At 36.9% G+C, this 23,523-nt stretch overlaps 1 protein-coding gene across 1 annotated transcript; it reads right to left on the bottom strand.

The window, feature by feature from the left end:
* Nucleotides 1–1,224: 1,224 nt before the first annotated feature.
* On the bottom strand, nt 1,225–23,400 carry Tbc1d8-9 (TBC1 domain family member 8/9). Its single transcript, XM_088256955.1, has 19 exons — nt 23,188–23,400; nt 22,933–23,099; nt 22,674–22,841; nt 21,816–21,912; nt 18,968–19,231; nt 16,074–16,338; nt 15,230–15,447; nt 14,501–14,627; nt 13,222–13,501; nt 11,454–11,647; nt 9,189–9,383; nt 8,141–8,290; nt 7,560–7,745; nt 7,005–7,190; nt 6,167–6,375; nt 5,579–5,727; nt 4,748–4,996; nt 3,733–3,851; nt 1,225–2,169 (listed from the first exon to the last, which is right to left on the bottom strand). Exons 1-19 carry the CDS (start codon nt 23,229–23,231, stop codon nt 1,993–1,995), a joined length of 3,444 nt encoding a protein of 1,147 aa, XP_088113081.1. The 5' UTR covers nt 23,232–23,400; the 3' UTR covers nt 1,225–1,992.
* Between the last annotated feature and the right edge of the window lie 123 nt (nt 23,401–23,523).

Below are 23,523 nucleotides of genomic sequence, written 5' to 3'. Positions count from 1 at the left end.
TCACTTTACAATAACAACGATATACGAATTCTTACAATTAAAACAAGCAATATACATCTTTCTTTACAGACTAGGGGCCCTAGAGGGTTAATAATAAGTCACCATAAATACTAATGCATAATCTTCAATACATTTACGTAAACGATGTGCAATTTGAAATAAAATAAGGGTCACTTTTTGACGATTATTGATTTCCAGAAAGGGTCGTTTGATACGAGTCAAAAATATGTGATAGCATAATATGAAAACGGACCAAATTAAGAAATTTATCAAATGAATCGGCATCACTAAATAGTAAACTACATATTTCAAACTAGAATGTTATATTATACATATTTACATAAAAGTGGTAAATGGATCTAGGCAATCTTTCTATACACAATAATTATGAAAATAAACCTAAGAGCATATATTTTTTCAAATTTTGCTTCGAAAATCATTATTGAATCATATGAATTATTTTTTAAATATTTAATTTAAACTAAGTCATATTTTTAGTATCCAAAGTGCGGTCCAAAAAAGGTTTTTTCTAAACAGTATAAATGTAACCAATAAAAAAAATTATGCAATAATTTATTTATTACAATCTGTCCAATTTCGAAACACTTTTCTGATTTATGTGTGAGAGTTTCTTAAATGCCATTATAATATTCCCCAAACATTCTCGTTTATCGTTTAATACATTGTTGTGAATTGAATGCATTTCTCAGAAATAATTATTTAGTCATATCAATTCATCTAAAAAAAAATTGGCTTTGTCAAATTTGTCAGTATGTACAGTGTGTTTATTTTGTTTTTTGAAAGCACCAGGTTAATTCATTAAGCGAGCAACAATTGAACACTTTACAACTGCCACTACGAGATTACATTTAATAAAATATACACTAGACTGCTATTAAAATTAATTGTATGCATAGATGTATTATTTCACAATTTGGATATTATGGAAAATATTGACAGCTGAAAGGCGAAATGATCAAACTTTTATTAATTTATGACCATTCAGATGACGCTAGCCATTTTAAGGGTTGGTACACCGTGCGTTACAAAACGTTGGCAAGAAGTGCTGGCGTCACATGGTATAACAACCCAGAAAAATGCTGTCAGATTTGAAGAATATTTATTGCACAAAAATAATTATGTAAATATCACATTTATTACGTAATGATAGCTTCAAAATTCTACACATCTGTTTATTTTTATTAATGATTATTTTCTTCTCCATTGTCCTATATAAATAACAATAAATCAGTATATTTCTGTTGACAGATCATTTTAATTTTAATTTTTATTAAATGGTGGTAGAAATATATCGCGGGTATACTGGCAGAAAATGTTAACTCTAAAAGTTTGAATAATCCCTTTTATTTAAAACTGTTGGCCTGAATAAAATATGCGCTATTAAACTTAAGGTTGAATTTACTTTTAAAACTACATATCGGAGAACATACGGAGGTCATACAGGAGGAAGCGACCAAGTGCTTTTTTTACAAAAATGTGATCATTGACTATTTGATATCTTATTAGCTTAATATTGCCCAGAAAAAAATTCAAAAGGATTTTAAACATGAAAGTATAACATATTAGAAGTATAAAAAATGACTAACTGCATTGATGTATATTTTCTTGCCAAGTAAAAGTGACTTAAATGGCCCTCCTGAACATTTTACATTTTGTCAGTTGGTTACTTTCTCCTATACGACTACGATATATATGACATTTCAAACTACGTAGTGTATTTTGCCAGTTTATGGAACATTGAAAGCTTTATAATTTGCATCATTAAGTCAAAATTGCATATTTTCAAGTTACAAAATTACATTTTTCGCCAGTACACCCGCGATAATATTAATCAATCACCAGTTATAAGCTATCGGTTGTATGCTAATCAATCGTACAGTAATAATAAAGTTATTATTTTCACAAAACTGGGTTGTTGAGCATGCAAGTCCATTTTCCGCGGCGCGCGGGAGTCAAGTCGGCTGAGGAGAGTCAGTTGGACACGGAGTGAAGGCGGGAGCGGAGTCGCAGGGACTCGAGGCAGAGCTCCTCGCTCTGGGAGAGGAAGCGCACCAGGGGCTCGCTGGCCAGCACCGTGGCCAGGAACTGCTCCAGCGTCACCGCCCAGTCTAGCGGGGGCCGGGACGGATTCCCGTTCTTGTCGGACATCTGCAATGGAAAACTCCTTATATTTAATCAAGGTCAAATCTAAATCCTATCAGTAAAAGTTTTTATATAAGTGGGTGTCTGGTTTAAAAGGATATATATAGTGTTGGCATTATTGACAAACCGCGCCGCTTCTCATAGGCAAGAGGTAGGTTAATTACTTTCAAAATATCCCTCAAATACGGATACTGGATGATAAAAAGGGATGAATAGGCCAGAGACCGGATAGCAATGGTATTTGCATTTTATGTCTTCTTCTTCTTCTAACCCTTATCCGCACCCCAATAGTGCATAGGGCACTGCATCGTATAGAAGCAGTGTTATCTTGATCGTTAAATACACGAAGGAGAGGTGATCAGCCTTCCGCTTCAGGTACCAGTCCAGGGTCATGTTAAATAAATATTAGACAGAAAAATCACAAATATTTATTTTGATCCTCTTGGGAATCGAACCCGGGACCTCCAGTATGGTAGCCCAGTGCGCTAACCACTACACTATGAAGGCGGACATTTTATGTCTAGTATATTTATTTATTTTAAAGGAGTTGCATTAATTATTCATCTCACTTATTATGTACAAGATTTATATATCATTAAGTACATATATATTTTTTTAACTAGAAAAAGATGTTTTATTTTAATCCGTGTAGGATAATCTAGTGTGGGCCGGCCAGACACTTCTCAGCATTTGCTTATTGCTGGGAGGAAACTATACAAAACTCCTCGGACTGTTGACTATTGTCAACAGACCTTTTGTTCCACTAGAAGACGGTTCAGCATTTTGTGTCCTTATCTCCAGTATTAAAAAAAAACACCAGAAAATAATAGTGATAGCTAACTAACTTGACTTATCAAATCTTGTATAATGTCACTCTGAGAACATATGAGGTAACATATATTACTTGCACAGATAATAACTCTATTACAATAGGAAATTAACCTAATCCAAAATTTAAATAAATTGAGTAAAATTGAAATAAATCTATATAGGGGGATTTTTAAATGTATTCTATAAGCATATGTATGATGACAATAAATTGACAACATTGATTATGTTATTCATAATTATTATTACATAATTTGTGCACTGATTAGCGTTGGGTGATTGAATCCAAAAACCTAATTAAGTAGCCGCTTCTTGTCTTGCAACAAAATTCAGATTTTGAATTCAATTGCCCGTCACCATTCGATGTTTCATTAACTCTGCCCATGCTTTTTGGTATTTTTTAATAAATTCTTCTGATCAAACCCTTATCCACACCTCAATGGTGCATAGGGTACTGCATCACATAAACGTAGGGTTATCTTGATCGTTAACATATGAAAGAAAGGTGATCACCCCTCCGCTTCAGGTACCAGTCCAGGGTAATATTTAATTAATATTAGAGTGAAAAAATCACCTATTTTTATTTGAACCCCCCCTGGGTATCGAACCCGGGACCTTCAGAATGGTAGCCGAGCGTGCTAACCATTACACTACGTAGGCGGACGATAATAAATTCACGATGGAAAAAATCATAGAATTCTATAAAAATTGTTTCTCCTATAATTGATAGGTAGCAATTACCGGCGTTAGTAATTCAGGCGGATCTTGGTTGGATGAAGAAGGTTCCGTGCTGTCTACCGACTCTTCCCTTCCCAAGTTCCAATTGCGCCTCATGTCGCCCATCTGTAGCAAGTCAGTTCCTAAAAATAATAGCATTGAAAATCGTCACTTTATTTATCCACCATGATATATTTACACAGCTATAGTCAGGTCTCAAAAAATACATTTTAGAAAACAAAATTAAAGACAAAGGGTACTAGTACAATAGTCAAGTTGTCTTCTGTAAATATTCTATTGTAATTGTCTATTCATATAGACAATAACAGTGACAATTAGCGTCCTGTGGTTAGTGTCGCGGCCTCTTGAGTCAGAGTTTCTCGGTTCAAACTCACTCTACCACAATTTGATACCTATTTCTAATAATGAGCCGCTTAGTCTCACAGAAATACATAGTATGAAATCGAAGTACATTTGTAAATAATAAAAACACCAATATTTCTTTTTATTTTGAATTAAAAATTATATTTTGATTTCTTGTGACACATGAAAAATATGCACGTACACAGGCCAATAGTTAAGCCAATCTAGCCCACGAGTGGTGGGGCAAGCATTGACTCCGAAACATATTGGATTGCCCTGAGAACATTTGAGTGAAATGCCTATTGATCTGAAGTCACCATCGGCTCGGATAAGTCTCAATGCTTTAATCATTGGCCGCATTAGTCACAAAACCTTAACGCTCTATAATATTCTAGTTCATACCACTTGGTAGAGGCGTGCATTCTATATAAGCAGAAAAGCAGTGCCTACCCTGGATTACTTGCCTTCATGTAGAAAAACGACCAGTGCCTACTATGCTTTATCCTTACCTAACCCTACTGCCTGCTCTGATTAAAAACTCTGCGCACACCACTGCCACCCGGGTATTTGTTCCAGAACAATATTTGCAGGTTGCAAATATGACAATTTCAGAATCCGAAGCAGCATTTTGTTTTCCATTATCTTCAAGGATGAGGAGTTCAGTCAGGTGACTCACCGACTTTGACGACGGCCTCCTGCAGCTCCTGGTCCTGCGGCGGTGGTTGGGCTTGCACCAGGTCGTGCAGGGTCTTCCACAGCTCGATGAAGTGTGGCTGCGGCAACACGAGGGGCGTGGTAGGGGCGGGAGGGGGCCGGGCGCGGCGGGGCGCCCGCTCGCTGCCCGGAGTGCGCGGAGTAGAGTCTGACCCGAGGGCTAGCGAGTGCAGGGACGCTATGGACTGCACTTCCCAGCACTCACTCACATCTAGAAACAATTTAACATGTTTTAGGGCTGTTCGACGTATGAGGAGCTGAAGAGTGTGGGGCATCGAGACCACAAGAGAATATAGTTTATTGGAGGGACCTAGCCCTTTCTTGATGGTCTGACCTTCTCCAGTCTGCCCTCATGTGTGGTGGAACTATAGGTTTAGGAAATGGTTGGCTCGATAGGAAGTGAACATAGATCTTGTTTAGGTGTCCTTCGATATAGAATCTTTTATCCTTATTGGTTCAATGTCGAATCTCATTAGACATCGATTTTATCCTCGTATGTAATTCAACATTTTTGTCATCATTAGTATTAATAAGTTAAAATGCAAGCACATTTTTTCACTCGTATCTATTACAGCGGTATGTAAGGTAGGGAACAAATGAATTTTTCCCATTGGAATGCAACTGTCTACCTGGAATTAAATTTTATTTTGTGGGGACCGGAAAGTGATAAGAGTACTAGAGTCTGCCCGGTATACCTCCTCAGGCATTAGAACATGGTGGTGGATTATACGATTATTTAGTATGCATTACCTTATGTTATATGCCCTGCTGATGTAAGTACATAAAAACTTACCAGTCCGACTTATAACGCTGTCCTTATCGGTGTCCGCGGGAAGTTGCGATGCTGAGGAGCAGCATGTTATGTCGCTGATGGAACGCTGCAGCGGGGGGCAGCGGGGGTCCAGGAGGGGGGACTCCAAAGGAGTGCCCGGAGTCTCCATGCTAAAACAAGGCCATCACACTATCACTCAACACATTTCAGACGGGTGTTTTTTACGCCTGCGGGCCGCTGGCGACAGGATGTGATAATTGTGTACATATAGTAAAAATCTTAATAAGATTAGCACATAACATTCATATAAAAAAAAAAAAAAATTCTTATTTTCTGACTTCGAAATGAGGGGCGCAGAAGGTAAAAATACCCATAAAATCCTTAAGCATCAATTGGCCAAAGGGTAGAAATACCTTTCCCGTCTTTAGTGTGTTAATAAGTAACATTATTAACACACTAAGGATGGGAGTAGATGTACTGCATGGATAAAATTGTGTACTTGAACCAAGTATTTGATTAAAATTCCTTCTAATGTTTGGAATCTTCAAAGCGTGGCAATCCTGAGACATGACAAATCCTAACTCATCGGTATAAATCCTTGTTACTCACTTCTGGAAGAAGTCCACGGCGGCGGTGGCCACCTCCTCGCCGGTAGGCAACTCGGGCGCGGGGCGCAGGTCGGCGGCCAGCAGGGCCGGGGGCGCGTGCAGGCAGAACAGCGCCCGCGCGCGTCCCGCTGCAGCCCCGCGCGCGCTCACGCCCGCCCAGCGAACGCACTCGCTCACGCTCACCACACCCGCGTCGCTCGTGTCCGACAGCTGGAACACACAAACACGCAATTTGAGAATGGACCAGTAGTACAAGCGAGCTACTCCACTTTAAAACTGATTGAATGTCAAATAGGTGCCTGTGGCGAATACAGGGTGTAAAGTGGTATGACTTTGTCAGGAATGACGATTAAGGAGAGAACCCAACAGTCCCTGGAAGTTCTGAAGATGAGAAGATGGACATGTCCTTAGAATGCCACCTAAGAGCATTAAATTCTCAAGTCTCTTCTTCCAACCCCGAGGATTCTGGCACCCCGGAAGACCGCTGAAGAGCATTCACCGACTATACTCAACGGAACTTCAGGATGCTGGACTTAGATGAGATGACGCATGCCAGAATGATTTGAAGACGTATCGTGTTGGCCATATGTTCCACCTAGAGAGCAAACATGGAAGAAGAAGAAAGAATGTTATCTATGTGTTGCTCTCAATGCAAAACAATCACACTTTTCTACTCGGTCATCACTGCAGTTCGATGACAAAGCTATAGATATCCACCCATAGACAGATGTCTGCTAGACCCATCTGCAGGCCCAGCGAGTTCCCAATTCGCTGCAGAAAGTACCTACCCAGTAGCACGCACTGAGCGGATTATATTTGAATAGAGAGCAGCGAGTCACCTTGAACATGCGAGCAGCCAGGCTCTCTCCGTTGGAGCCCCGCCCCCAGGGAGACATGGCGGCCAGCAGCTGGCGGAACTGCACAAAGTCCAGGGGGTACGCGTCACAGGGGGAGCTGCTGTCCATGCGGTCGTGCGCTATGTGGCGCGGAGACAGGAGCTCTTCTCGGACCACCGATATAACCTCCTAAAAAAAGAATCATGAAAAGAACAGATATCAAAATTCAGTATAAAACAGATGGAAGGAGGACATTTTAAGATGGCAAAAAATTTTAAGATGGAGACCTTGGGAGAACAAAAGAGGCAGCGGAAAACCCCAAAAGAGATGGTCCGATGACTTAGCCGCTGTGAGGGGGGTTAGAAACTGGCTGCAAACAGCAACCGACCGGAGTAAATGGAAGAATACGGAAGAGGCCTATATCCAGCAGTAGAGGACAGAGGGCTCATGAAGGAGAAGAAAAATAAGCTAAAACTGATATTTATTTCTGCATTGAAAGCACCAGTTTTTATATGATCCAACAGATTTTAGGCACTAAGGTATATCACATTTTGTTACCTGCAGTTCGATTTGCGTGTAGTAACCGTCGTGCAGCATGCTGCGGATGGCGTTCCTCTCCACTCCCTGCTCCAGATTGCTGATGACCTTGAGCCGGTGCTTGAGTCTGCGCTCCTCGATGGCCTCGCTGCTCATGCCGCCATACCTCCTGTAGGACTCGTACACCAGAGTCTGGACTCGGACTATCTGGAATCAAATTAATCATATTTGCAAATGAAATTTGCATTGATAACAGAAAAGGGTTAATTTTGGATAAATACTTGTACATAATGTAAAGTCAAAAGTAACATAATCCAGGGAGAAATGGAAGGAAGACAAAGACTAGATTTTTTTTGGCTAAAACTAACTAACTAACCATCACGCCGCTTCTCCGCAGGGGTAGGCAGAGAGAATAGAACACCACACCACTCTGTCCTTACAAACATTCTTCGCCTCTTCTACGTTCATGCATCTCCTCATACATACCCGCCGATTGTTTCGACTCCTAACCTGACCCCTTTCAAGTATTTGGCAAACTTGATCGTGATTTTTTTTCGCTTCTTCCACAAAAAACCCCATCAATTACCATTGACTGAACTAACCTTTTTTGAGCCTCTCGGCTCGATGGTGACCGCAATAGCTTCATCATTATACACCCCTTCCAAGTACTCCGCCAGGATCTGCATGGCTTCTCCATCATCGCGACACCCCATCAACACATCCTTGTTGTACTCCAGAATTGTTAGGGCAACCTGAGATTCAAATCAAATAATAAATACATCAGGAAACATATTCATATACAGTGAAACACGGATTTTACGTCCCTGGATTCAACATTTTCTCGACAATTTTTTAAATTTTTTAAATTTCTTAAGTTAGTTTATATTACAACTAATATAAACTATTATTTACACTTAATTTACATCATCTATATATGTACATATATATATATATATATATATATATATATATATATATATATATATATATATATATATATATATATATATATATATATATATATATATATATATATGTTTGCATCTTTTTACAGTAAACAAAACCTTTATTTTAAAATTCTTTCAGACTCTTTTCATTCTTCATACATTCAGGCATCTCATTATGAATTTCCAACCCTTATACATTAAACAATTTTGCGACTCGGTTTTTTTCAACAATGGCTGTCTTATTTTATCCTTATTTCTACTATGTAATGCATTCATGACAATTTTTGTTTAAAACTATTTTATCCTTAAAATATTTTGGTAATTTATGGTTAAAAAATTTATGAATATATGGATTTTTTCCCCCCAATTAACGTCAAAAATATTCTGTCATTCGATTTTTGACTTAATCTGTAATGCTTCTTTTTTTTGACATTATTCGCGATAATTTTTACAATTTTTGTTGTTTTATTCATGAAGTCATTACAACTTTTTTTCATTGAAAATCCTCCATTTAGGTTTTTGTATGCAAAAAATCTCATCTACATGATTTTCACCAAAAATAAATAAAATGAAAATATTTTTTTTCAAAAGCATTTATATTATCCCTCCATTTAAGTTTTTTTTTTCTCAGGCCCTTAAAAAACGTACAATAGGGGTTTCACTGCAATTGCAAGTCACGTTAATAATATATTTTTTTTATTACCTGAAAAATGACTTTAGCTCCATCGTAGAAGAAGCAGTCCATGATGTGAACTGCACTCTCGTACGGCATCACACTGACGAAGATGGTGAGGAACCAGGACAGGGATATCATGGCCATCATGCCGAGCTGAGACAGCTTGGCGTGAAGATCTGGCAGGTGTTCCTTGGTCAGGTCATCCAGAACTCCCTGGTCAACCTTGTTAACAAAATCAATACACAATAAGATAAACTTCATGTTGTGAAAATACTATTTTTTTTTTCATGTTTCAATCCTCTTCTTCTTTGTGTGCCCCCCCAATGTCGGCGATCATTGTGACAAAGACTTCGTGATCCTGCGCCGTGCAGAACAAGTCCTCCATTCCTCTCATCCCGGTCCAGTCGCGAATGTCGCGAAGCCACGATGTCCGTTTTCTGATAGGTCCTCGGCGTCCTTGTATATTCCCCAATTCCTCACAATCCTCACAATTCATAATATCTTAACCCTTAGAGTGCAAACCGTCAATAGATCCACTCTCTATTAATGCGTATAATGTGCGGAGAGCCGGAATACCGGCTATTGCGCAATTTGATTTAGGTATCGACCTGTACGGACGTGTCTTAGCGCCCGCATGTATAACGTTTTTAATAAGTTAAGAACATTTATAAATAACCATTTAAAATTATTTTGCTGTGAATTTAACATTGATTTTTGTATTTATTTAAGTAAAAGTTTTTTATTTCTACCTACAAAATGTCAAATTCGCCAAGTAGTGATGATGAAAAGCAATTAGCAATTTATGCAAAATATGTGAAAATAAGCTCGGCACTATAAGGGTTAAATACATATTGATTGATAAAAAAATTACACTTTTGTGTCGATCTGTTCTCGAGAATAGGACTATAAGATGGGTTGGTAAATATGACGCATTATCAAATAGTGTTAACATTGCACAAAAATAATACTCAAAGTTCCACAGAAATAATTGACAAATCATAATTCGTGCTTGACTGGAGGCCTAGAACAGAACGCAGAAGAGTGGGTGGGCCCCAGACAAGATAGTCCGATAACATAAAAAAAGAGGTGGCCCTGCACTGGAAGAAAGTCGCATCTAACAGAGATCTGTGGAACCTGCGTGCGTGCAAGAACATGTTAGTTAAAATGAGTCACAACACCGCACGATACTCTCGTTACTTTTCATGTGTCAGTATCGCAATCGCTGCCCTATAGTGAACGACTCGCAGATTGACTGTGAATTTTACAAGATTTTGAAATTTTCCCTTAATTTTTTATGGCTATGTCTGTTGCCAGAGCGCGTATGACATGAAACGATAAAGACTTTATGTTACCTCGGTTGTCCAAACTTAAAACACACTAAGGGACATTTTTTTTGTAGTATGTTTTTTTTGCATTTTGGAATAAGTAGAATCTACTTAGTCCAAAAATGCAAAAAAAAACGTACTACAAAAAAAATGTCCCTTACTGTGTTTTGAGTTTGGACAGCCGACCTTTATTTAGTTATATGCACTGTAAATTGAATTAAACTTTTTGTTTAAATTTACATTGTTTTAATTAAAATTCCATATTTATCTATTTTAGTACTAATAACCAGTGTTAAAATTATTTTATACAACCGCGTCAATGTATAATATGCCAAATTTATTTATTTTTTTCGTGGGAACTGATTAATCATTTTCCCTCTATTTCTTACGGAAAATATATGTTTGGTATACGTCCTATTTGGTATAAGTCTCATGATCTGGAACGGATTAAGGACTAAGGTTCCACTGTATACTAAAACAATTCTTACACATGTATTAAAAAATTACTCACATACATGATCAAAAAACACTACCCTGCATAAATCACCAATGAAAACGAGAATGCGGAAACAAATCCAACATACATCGCTCACTCCTTTCAAGTTAAAAAATATAATACAATGTATTAAAAATAAATACCAAGCCACTTATTGGACTTTTTACTGTGCAACAGATCTTTTAAGGTGAAACCTGAAGGTTTTTTCTCCATTTGAAAAATATTTAGTATATTTAAAAAAATAATTAAACAATACCTTTTCTTCAAAATGCAAAAACGACACTTTCTGCCCTGTAGCGGGTAAATATTAAGTTAAAAATATACCTCTTTTGCTGGGATATAGTACATTTTATGGACATTCCGAAAACACGCACAACTGAAAATTGACGATTATTGATTTATGACATTCTTGAAAGGAGTGAGAGACATCACATTTGGTCAAAAGAACATAGCACACAGCAGAGAACTTACTAGGGCCCCTATCACTCTGGTGTTGTAGTAGTCGGTGAGGAGAGTTTCGCAGATGGTGGCCAGCAGCCAGAAGGCCTGCTCCTCGGGGCAGTAGATGAGGAGCACCGACGCCACAATGTTCATGGCCTGGCAGTACCCTATCTGAGGGTTGCGTAAGGCGTACGCGCACAGCACTCTTCGTAAGGCAGATATACCTAAAAACCAAAGGAAAGAGTACATATTACATATTCTCCTAACCCTTATCCACACCCAATGGTGCATAGGGCACTGCATCGTAGCGACGCAGTGTTATCTTGATCGTTAATTGCATGAAGGTAAGGTGATCAGCCTTGCACTTCTTGTACCAGTCCAGGGTGATATTAAATAAATATGAGAGTGAAAATCGGCCATATTTATTTTGACCCTCCTAGGAATCGAACCCGAGACCTCCAGCACGGTAGCCAAACGCGCTGACCACTGCGCTAAGGAGGTTATAATTAATATTACATATTACTTACTTATAACCCTTATCCGCACCCAATGGTGCATAGGGCACTGCATCGTATTGACGCAGTGTTATCTTGATCATTACTTACATGAGGGCAAGGTGATCACTCTTGTGCTTCAGGAACCAGTCCAGGGTAATATAAAATAAATATTACAGCACAAAATCACTAATACATATTTATTTTCACCCCCCTGGGAATCGAATCCGGGACCTCCATTACACCACGGAGGCACCATTACACCACATATTATACAATGTATATTGTGTACCAGTGGTCGGCAAACTTATTAGCCAAAGAGCCAAATATGCGCACTGAGTCAAATCGGCTTGCAATGCTAGTACACCTGAATTATAATTTTAGACCTTTTGTAAATTACGAATACCCTCAATAAAACATTTTTTACACTTAATGTACCCGAAAACTTTGTGAATATAAATGTCCTCGCATCTTCATTGAAGGTTTGATCAAGTCAGGTTTGTTTGTCATTATTTTCAGCAAGTTTCCAGGTTCTCGTCAATAAGACAATTTCTCAGTTTGTTTTTAATAAGGTTCATGCTTCAAAAAGATTGTTCGCGTGAATAAGTAGATTAGAAGAGCCATTCTGTGGATATTTGTATTGGAGCTGCACTTAAAAGGCCCAGAGCTTTACTTTGCCAACTTATGTTATATACAAATAGTGTTTACAGGTAACCCTTGTATATTCCAACTCTGACAAATGGGGATTCCTTATATTAAACATCGTATATACATTTGTAACATAATCTATATAAAAAAATGTTATTTCATATTACCATAACAGGAACTATCTTCATAGCATTGTATAAAAGATAGTAAAAATATATGTAAAGTGCCAGCTCGCTAATCCAAATGTAAATCGTGCAGTGGGTTGTTTGGATTCAACTGAGATTCAACTCAATTTTAATTCAATTTATTGAATAATAATAAACATGTACACTACAAACTAAAATTGAAAGCGTATACATTTAAACTAGAAAGTAAGCAGGAACACTCCTGTTAAAGATGTAGAAGAATCCCGCTTCGGAATACTCCCTCAGACACATGGATCAATATCCGGCGTGATATTGTTCGGCATCAGCTGCTCGCCATCAGAGCCAATCGCAATCATTCAAATTGTTCGGATTAGCGAGATGGTACTGTATATATTTAAAAAATATCCAATTGAATGGAAGGGAAGGCATGCTGACGACTGTACTATACCTATGTCACTCTGGAAGGCTAAGGAATGGAAGGGAAGATAAGTTGACACGACTGTACTATACCTATGTCACTCTGGAAGGCGGGGTGCTCGGGCAGCGAGCGGTGCAGGTCCCGCTCGATCTCGTCGTTGGGCTGGCTGCGGCCGGCGAGGGCGAGGCTGACGAGGCGCTGGTACTCGTGGCGGTGCGCGGCGCGGCGCAGCACGGAGCCGGAGAACACACCCCATAGCTCCCCGCGCAGCGCGTCCGGGATGCCCCGCACCACCAGCTCGCCGCCGCCCGCCGTGCGGTACATGCTCACCCCGCGCCCCATCTCCCCCATGTGCTGCTCCCACTTCTTCTCCTAGAATGGTGAGGTTTGCCTAGAATGCTCTACTCTTGAAATGGCGGTCCAACAACATACCTGCTAGATTGTTGTCAGGAGGTGTTTTCATCAACAACGACCCTAATAAGTATACTAATAAGGGTCGTATACTAATCACAAGTAACCGTGAACCAAATTCCCATCTGTACATTTTTTTTTTGACGTCTCCTGCTCTTCCAAAAGTAAGCAAATAGAACGCTTATAATGCAAACTAAGCCATGTTCTCTCCGATTCCGGCTTCACATGTTAGCCAATGCTTTTGAAAGTGTAGATTTATTCAATATATTGTTATCCTCCTTGAAATCTGTACTTTCTCAGCATTTCTTCTCCATGTTATAATGGATAAATTTAAACGTTGTGTTTCACTCTCTCTTACTGCTCACCGATAGTGTTTGAAGGAGACGTGTATTTACTAGTACTTACTACTTGTTATTTTATTTTTTAAATTATGATTTTATGTTATAAGACCATTTGTCACAAGACTTTTTGTTTCTCTATTAGTGTATTCAATAATGTATTTTTTATTTTTGTATTAGATACTGTATATGTATATGTTTATATTATATGTATTACCTTAAAGGCTTCAGCCGTTCAATAAATAAATAAATAAGCGTCTCCCGCTCTCTACCATGTAAAATCACTTTTAAGCGTTTCTCGCAAACAATGTGTTAAGCAACGGTATATGCCATTTTTCATATTGTATATATGTATATTTTTTATGTTTAATATTGATCAGAAATCGAAAACAGAGAAATAGTAATGTATTGATAACCATTTTTTTCTGGTTTGAAATTATTACAATTCATACCATGGCATATATCGTATTATATTGTATTGTATACCCACGCACAGGCCATTACTTTGATATCGAATTGACAAATATATTAGGAGATAGAAATATTCACTGATTCACATAATTAGTTTCAAATGATCGAATCCAAAAACTTCTTTAAAATAATATATTTAGAAAAATCATACCTTCTCTTCCTGAATAACTTTGATGTGTGCAGAAGGGTATGTTTTGAATAAAGTCATGAGAGGGGGTTGCGGATTCCAACTGGTACTGGTCGACGTGCTGGTGTTCAATACAGTTTTCGGTTTATCTCTGCAAAAAAGCAAAAATAGGCTTCAAATATTTTGCAGTAGGATAAAAATATTATGGACTATGGACTAACAGTCTATAGTTGACCTAATGAGGGAATGGTTATCCTAAAAACAGTTGTCTTGAAGTATTTTGTACACCATATGAAAATGTGGTTTAAAAACCGAAATTTTTTTAATATTCCTAAATGTTGCTTTTATTGACCATAATTGAAGTTGAAATGTAACAATTTTGTAATGTTAGCTCTGGTAGGTATCAGAAAACGAGAAAAAAAATACATCGCACGTAGCCACAATAGCAGGCATAGCGACACGACTAATGCGGAGGACGACCTGCGCACTACTTGACACGCTACGACTACGCTATGCATTAGTGTTTTATCTTCGATTTTTCCACAAATTATTTATTTCCATCGCTGTAAACTTTATATTATAATATTTTATGTAATACATAATTATATTACGGAGGAATACAAAAATTCTGAGCCTGTATCTATTATATTTTACATTGATATTCTCATTTTTAAAGTCGAGTTGTAGTAAACACATATCACAGGGAGGGAAAGGTTAAGGAAACGTTACTCTGCGGTTGGCCACCGTTCCTACCTGGGCAGCTTGGCCAGCAGTTCCGAGAGCTTGTGCACGAGGAAGTCCCGGTCGTGCAGGTAGGAGAGCAGAAAGCTGGAGTTGTGCGAGGTGGTGATGAGCAGCGCCGCCCTCTCGCCCCCGCTGCTAGAGCTGCTGCTCCCGCCGCCCCCGCCGTCCGCGCGCTCCACCTGCTGCACCGTGGACAGCGGCAGCGTCAGGCGGACAAGGTGCGCCACCTGAAACAACAAACAACTTTATAATGCATTGGTTCCTTTAAATCTCCATACACACCTTGCCCGTAGGGAACTGTATTATGGTGAAAAATCTCTTGAAAATCGAATTTTTGGCCTTCATCATAGAAGCCAAATGTGCTTAGCTATAGAGGCAGAAAAATTACAAATGATAGTACTATTATGCTCTATAATCCGAACGATTCAGTGGGTCAGATGATGGAGGACGGCTGATGCCAGACTAAAAAATTTCTACAAAGTGAAAGCTTTCAACAAAGCCATCAACTGGGCTTAAGAAGTTGTCCAGAGCACTGAGGAATTGATGATTTTGAGACGAATGCGTGATTTAGCCCTTAAACACCAGTCATGTTCATTGGTTCAACAAAATATCTGATTTTTTCAAGCTAATAAAAATGAATTGTAAAATTATTCATTCAGTACCTAAATAAAGAGCATTTTCAAAAACCGAAATCTCATTTTTTTCTCTCATTTATCTCAAAACACTCAATACTCCAAATGATTCTTCAATTATCTGAACTACACACTGCAAGATTTACGTTCGGATAGCAAGCTGGCACTGTATTTTTTAATCAATTTGATGTCGGAACGAAGTGGTAATTGTTTTGACTCACTCTGCTGTCGAAGCACAGGAAGTTCTGCGACAGGTACAGCCTGCCCCAGTTGTGCCTCTTGTCGTAGGGCGTCCACAGCGTGCACTCGAGCGTGCCGTCCAGCTTCTCGTCCTGCGGCAGCCGGAACTTGAGGGTGAAGGCGGCCGTGTGCTTCCGCGCGTCCAGGTCTCGCTTTAGGAACGACGGCTGCTTCTGCACATTCTTGCAGAGCTTCGTGAGGAGCTCTTTGTCTTCGTTGAAGCCGCCGTCTTTGTCATCGATTAAACTGAAAACACACAGAGTGAAGTTATACTTCTGTGCGTGTCGTGTCAGGTCCTCCTTCACGTCGACATTCGCTGGAGAGCAATTGTCCTTATCTTGGGCAGCTCTAAACAGTGCCTCAACGGTCCTGATCTCCGTTCAATTTCGTATATGCCAAAGCCAGGAGTGAAACAAGTTATACAATTACTAAATGTTACAAGCCAAAAATTGCTGACTTGATTTGAGCCCCAAGCACACTTTTTTGGCACTGGTACGATCTAATAGTATATGATTGTTTTACGAAGAGGAGCTTTCTTTTCCCATGATAAATATTAACAATCAATTGAATTATTTAATTAATAAACTAATAAGATGACCAATTATTCTATTCTTACTATCATTACTTATAACCGGACCTATGGCATGGAGATTACCCGCTTTACAAAAATCAACATGCTTTGACTAAAGAAAAAACAGCAAAATAAAACTGAAAATATAAATTTTATTAATATTTTAATATGCACAATACATATTTAATATGCCCATACAAGAGAAATTATCATTTGGCAGTAAGTATCCGTTGAATTTGATTATGTTTTATTTACATAACTTATCGTTCAGCATTGTTTTAATGGAGGATTCCCATATTGATCATGATAAGGCAAAAATTATCTGCATTAAATAGCCTTGCCCTTCACACATAGCATACCGCATTTGAGGACTAATGCCTCCTTGGAGGTGCCCCCTTGCATGAAAGTAATGCTTAAAGGACCTATCTCTAATTTAGAATCCTCGACATCTATGTGAAGAAAGAAAATGTCTTTTAAGCTGGTTTGAGTTTAAATGGACATAATAAAATTGCCATAATGATAACAAAACTTTTTGAAGGCCTATCTATACTTAAAGCATTTACCATATAACATCGATTCTATAAGTAGAATAGAAATGTAATGGGTTTCAAGGGTGCCAAGTTTTTTCAATTTAGATACACAATATCTAAATTGAACACATGTACAGTTTTGAAGTAATAAGGCCAATATATTGGTCAAATGACGAATATCACATTTTTGTCCTGTATATGCCAGATTTGACATTCGACACATTCCGATAAAAAAACAATATTAAAAAACACAATACGTTATGTGATAAGTTGCTAATAATACAATAAATGATGATACTGCCATCGACCTCAAGATAATAACAATATAATCAACACAATTGGTCGTGACATTGGCAGGATTTACTTTTTTACACAAACCAGATAATAAAATCAGTACATTGGCAATTAATAAATAAAAATATGACATCATTATTACAGCACAAAAAAATATTTCTGAACTTATAAAACTAGTGGTCAGTATATTTGAGTTATAGTCATGATAAAAGACGATTATTTCGAAGAATATATATATATATATATATATATATATATATATATATATATATATATATATATATATATATATATATATATATATATATATATATATATATTATATGTATATATATATATATATATATTTTTATTATTTCTCTACTTTGCCCGCCTCCATAGTGTAATGGTCAGCACGCTCGGCTACCGTTCTGGAGGTCCCGGGTTCGATTCCCAGGGGGGGTCAAATAAATATATGTGATTTTTTCACTGTAATATTTATTCAATATTACCTTATTATTATTAAGCGGAGGGCTGATCACCTTTCCTTCATGTGTAAACGATCAAGATAAGACTGCGTTTATATGAAGCAGAGCCCTATGCACCATTGGGGTGCGGATAGGGGTTTTATTATTATTATTACTTTGAAAACATTGTTGGTAACAAATCGGAAGATTTTGAGTCAAATGATCTTGAAAATAGGCATTCTCTCCAATATCCATTCTCTCTATAAATCTTTTAATTTTTATCTTTTTTAATTTAAGTTTCATTTGGTAAATACCACTATTTCTTAAAATCGACATCGTGTTTTGATGCATTCCACATCATTTTCAAACACTGTATCAACTTAAATTAAAAATGCTTAAACTTTTTGATATCCTTCTTCATCTACGATGAGATATCAAAAATGTAAAACAACTTATGTATTAAATGTTAAATCAAACACTGATTTTTTGAGTCTACTAAGTTAAGCACTGAGTTCAGAAATATCAGTGTTTAATTTAACTTTAATTTATTTTTCTGAACTTAGTACTGAACTAAGTAGACTCACAAATCAGTGTTTGAGATAACATTTAATACATAAATTAAAATGGAGTTCAACAAATTAAAATCTACAAATGCCGAATCTATAAATATACATAATGTAAAATGACTCCTATATAGAGAAACCCAGATTCGTGAACAAGTATTTGGACACGCTCAAAATGTTGAGAATAGATTTATTTTTTATTCAAACCCTTTTCCGTACCCCAATGATGCATAGGGCACTGCATCATATAAACACAGTGTTATCTTGATCGTTAACACGTGACAGAAAGGAGATCAGCCCTCCACTTCATGTACCAGTCCAGGGTAATATTGAATAAATATTAAAGTGAAAAAATCACATGTATTTATCTAACTATCTCCTGGGAATCTAACCCGGGACCTCCAGAACGGTAGCCGAGCGTACTGACCATTACACCACGAGGCGGACATAGAATAGATAGCTTTGACTTACAGTTTAACTGCCATGTTGGTGAGCTGCTGCATGAGGGCGAAGGTCTCCACCATGTGGAGAAACATGGAGAAGTAGTACTCTCTGTCCCGCGTGCGTATCTTTATGGAGTCCGAAGAGAGGAAGTTGTTGGACTTGACGAGTTCCGTTATGTCGGCCCATCGCACGATGAGCTTCGTCTCCTTGCCGAGAATGTAGGCGTAGAAGCAGACGTGGTTCACCGACAAGTACAAGTATCCCTGATGAGGAATTTTACCTTTCCAGTATCTGAAAGAAAAAAAAATTATCCGGTGCACTAAAGTATCCTTCAGATATTTATTTATATTTCATCATACATATTCCTTTTATCAATATTTGTCCGCCTCCGTAGTGTAATGGTCAGCACGCTCGGCTACCGTTCTGGAGGTCCCGGGTTCGATTCCCAAGGGGGGTAAAATAAATATAAGTGATTTTTTCACTGTCATATTTATTCAATATTACCCTGGACTGGTACCTGAAGCGGAGGGCTGATCACCTTTCCTTCATGTGTAAACGATCAAGATAACACTGCGTTTATATGACGCAGTGCCCTATGCACCATTGGGGTGCGGATAAGGGTTTTATTATTATTATTATTCCTCTTATTCTTCTTCAAACCATTATATATTATTTTAGCACCTGTCAATTAGTATTGTGTGTATTGCTATTACGTTTAACCGATGGCGTTGCCACTGCGGTCAAAGTTTTTTTTCCTGTTAGAGGTTTATTAAAATTATATTTGTATACAACGTTGTGTCAAAAATTCAAAGCAATCTGTGAATAACTTGAGGAGATTTAACATTTTTTTGAACATCAAGCATTGTTAACATTGTGGTATGGTAATGTAACACTCTCCTTATCTTTTAGCGTTCACTTTGTGTAATACCACTTAGAGTTTTTAAGTGGTATTACTTAAAGTGATTGATGAATGATAAGGAGAGTGTTATTTATATTTTTATGTATATAGATAAAAATAAAATTAAAGGTAAATAAAAGCTACACATTTGAAATTTGGCACAGTGAGTATTTTAATTATCGGCAGCTGATTTTAACAAAATACGTGTTGATATTTTGGTTAAAATAGAATTAATAAAATAAAAACCTTTTTTTTAAACATGAATATAGTTAGGTTGTTAATTTTTTTTTAGATTTTGTGGAAAAATTCTAGATGGTCAAGATATTACTACCCATAACAGTGACATGTCCCTACATATATCAAACAAATGACAACCTATTATGCTATAAACTTGAAAATGATATAATATATGAGTGCGGTAATTTAATCTGCCTTATTTAATGCCCACCTCCGTGGTGTAATGGTCAGCGTGTTTAGCTACCGTGCTGGAGGTCCCAGGTTCGATTCCCATTGGGGGGGGTAAAATAAATATAAGTTATTTTTTTCACTGTAATATTTATTCAATATTACCCTGGACTGGTACCTGATGCGCAGGAGTGATCACCTTGCCTTCATGTCGCTCACTCCTTTCAAGAACGTCATTAATAAAAAATCGTCAATTTTCAGTTATGCATGTTTTCGGAATGCCTAGAAAATGTACTATATCCTAGCAAAAGAGGCATATTTTAAACTTAATATTTACTAGCTACAGGGCAGAAAGTGTTGTTTTTGCATTTTGAAGAAAAGGTATTGTTTAATATTTTTTTTTAATAAACTAAATATTTTTCAAATGGAGAAAAAACCTTCAGGTTTAACCTTAAAAGATCTGTTGCACAGTAAAAAGTTCAAAAAGTGGCTTGATATTTATTTTTAATACATTGTGTTTTATTTTTAAACTTTAAAAACATTCTCCTGAAAAATCAAGTTTTTTGATTTATGACGTTCTTGAAAGGAGTGAGCGTTGGTTAACGTGCAAGAAAACACTGCATTTATATGATGTAGTAACCTATGCACTATTGAGGTGCGGATAAGGGTTTAACTAACTAACTATATGATGCAGTGCCCTTTGTACCATCGGGTGCGGCTGAGGGTTTGAAGAAGAAGAATTTAATCTGTGCCCTACGCATTATTCTGGCGCATTGATGAATATCATAAGTAAATATGAATATTGCAGCGATAAAGTAAAAATGAAAAATTTTAAATAAAAAAAAGCACACGTAAATAAATAAGTTTCGATCATTTCAAATCTGCAGGAAATCTATTTGATAGCAAAAAATAAACTAATGTAAATTTAGTCTTACACATTGAAATGACTCAACTGAGTAAACACATTCCACAGCCCATAGTACTCGTACAATACTATGCATATAACAATAGTATATTTGTAATAATATTATCTGTTTATCTGCGACTCACACATTTAATGCGAAATATTGACATATCACATGGAAAAATAGGGTGTAAGCGGAATTTCACCATTCTCTCCAGAGTGATGTGAATATTATTTTTTGACATCTCATCAAATCTGGATTATCTCCAATTACGGGAGTTATTTTCATATTATTTTTTGACATCTCATCAAAGATGAAGAATAATATGCTAGAATATATTCTAGTGAAGTTCTAATGATTCATATATAAATAGAACTTCCAAGAATTTGAGTAGTGTGGTTGTCAATAATGGGTAGAATTGTTGAATGTTACACGAAGTGATCACTTGAACTAGCCTATGACGGTCGTCAGTCCCGTAAATGCCCAGACTTCCATATTCTTCTTCATCTTTGATAAGATGTCAAAAAATAACAATTTAATCCAATTTAGTCAAATGGGAGACAAATTTTCCATGGCTCCAGGGGCCAATAAGAATAGTATGGATAACTATGTTCAGAACAAAGAGCTGTTTATGCCTTTTTACAATTGAAGGTAGGTTTATACTTACGTGCACGCGTAGTAGTTAACCAATTTCTCTTCTTTCGGCATATTGAATATTTTACGGAACTTGTAAATTGTATATTTAAAGGTTTTTGTGTCTTCATCTGAAACACAATTCATGTTAAAATTATACTTATCAACATTGCAAAAATGGTGCAAATAACGCAATGTTATTGGACTTCATTATATTGTATTTAAAGAACATATTTTTATCTTGTCTTGCTATATGATTTTGGTGAAATATTGGACTGTTTAAGCCAGTATCATAAGGGGAAATAAGCGTTCAGAAAAAAAAGTAATTGGTCCTAAGTCCTTTTTTTTGTTTTTAACAAAGGTTCATTTCATTAAGAAAAATGATTCATATGTAAATGTCATTGGAAGCTTTAAAAATATGTCCTTCGGATTGAACAAATTTTGAAAGTTTTCTCAAAAGATACCTAAAAATGTAACTCAAGGTACGTCCGATGAATGACAGTAATTTGTGATTTGTGGAACCGCAGTACTGAATTACTCACTAACTATATAGTATATAATTGATAGATTTAGATAATTTCTAGAAAACAGTAGTATAACAGAAATTTTATGTGAAAAAAATAACTTTATAAGGACATAATATCTACGAACCATAAGGTTTAGCTTAAATCTGTTCCAATAATACTGAAAGGAAAAAAAAATTAAGAAAATTTTCCACAGATATTATTTCAATAAAATTTATATTAAAAAAGATACAACGCCTATTCCAAAATAATAGTAAAAAGTTGCTTCAACATCTCTTGAAAAGTTGCAAATTTGCCAAACATAAATTCATATTTCAGATGGTGATATTTCCAATGGCAATAACCGATTTATATAGAATTATACTAACCTTCGGTAATGCTTTCTTGCTCGGTTGCAATGATTGATTTGATTTTACAACACACAAATTCGGTAACTTCATCTTCCTTGTCAAATGAGTGCAATGTCGGCAGAACATTATCAAACAACCATTTCCAATCTCGTTCTATTTCTTCTAATGATAATGCACAGGCAATAACTGAAAATAATTGACAATAAGGAAAAAATAAAAATGCACAATGTAACATTATTGTAAAGAGTCAAAACTTCAAAAATAAATGAAGGGTTACCGTAGTAAACTTCGGATGATGGAGTCTGGTGCAAAATGCGATAAGGGGCAGGTTTTGTATCGAGTACACTATCTAATGTTCCAACTAACAATGAAGAGAGCCCTTTAGATTTTCCGTGACCTTTTCTTCTCTGTTGCACAAAGTATAACGTAGTTTGGTCAGTCTCCCTAAAAGCATCGGATGCAGTATAAAACGATGTTAACTAGCGAACAAACATTGCACAATAATATGTCGAATAATCGGGAGGATACTCACCAGAAAGCCGTGGCCAACAACACTTCCTCGGGTTTAACCCACATCTTACAGACTAATATTACCGCCGGTGATGAAATAGTCGGTTATTTAACATTATGTACAAACTCATTGCACTTACAAGATAATACTTCGAACGTAAATTGTTTATTATTTATTATCCGTACGATAAAACTCACCAAAAAAACTGATTCACAGCTGAATGTCAAAACAAGTATTCGAAACGCGACGCTATCGCCCTCTCGTGCACTAACGGGAAATACATCAATTTCTGACAGATAACTGTACTGACATCTAGTGGAAAAAAGCTTAATAATATTTTCCAGTTAAGTTTGAATA

This window comes from Brachycentrus maculatus, unplaced genomic scaffold, assembly GCF_059751285.1.
Source record: "Brachycentrus maculatus isolate JH-2025_06_01 unplaced genomic scaffold, ASM5975128v1 h1tg000069l, whole genome shotgun sequence".
Lineage (NCBI taxonomy): Eukaryota > Metazoa > Arthropoda > Insecta > Trichoptera > Brachycentridae > Brachycentrus > Brachycentrus maculatus.
The sequence above is the reverse complement of the archived record's forward strand: the minus strand, read 5'-3'. Positions and strand labels throughout refer to the sequence as shown.

Coding starts and splice junctions, on each gene's coding strand:
- Tbc1d8-9 (XM_088256955.1), bottom strand. CDS start 23,231: ATGTGGGTTAAACCCGAGGAAGTGTTGTTGGCCACGGCTTTCTG. Junction 7,191..7,559: donor ACACGCAAATCGAACTGCAG/GTAACAAAATGT, acceptor TTCTTTTTTTAG/GAGGTTATATCGGTGGTCCG. Junction 2,170..3,732: donor CGCCTGAATTACTAACGCCG/GTAATTGCTACC, acceptor TTTCCATTGCAG/ATGTCCGACAAGAACGGGAA.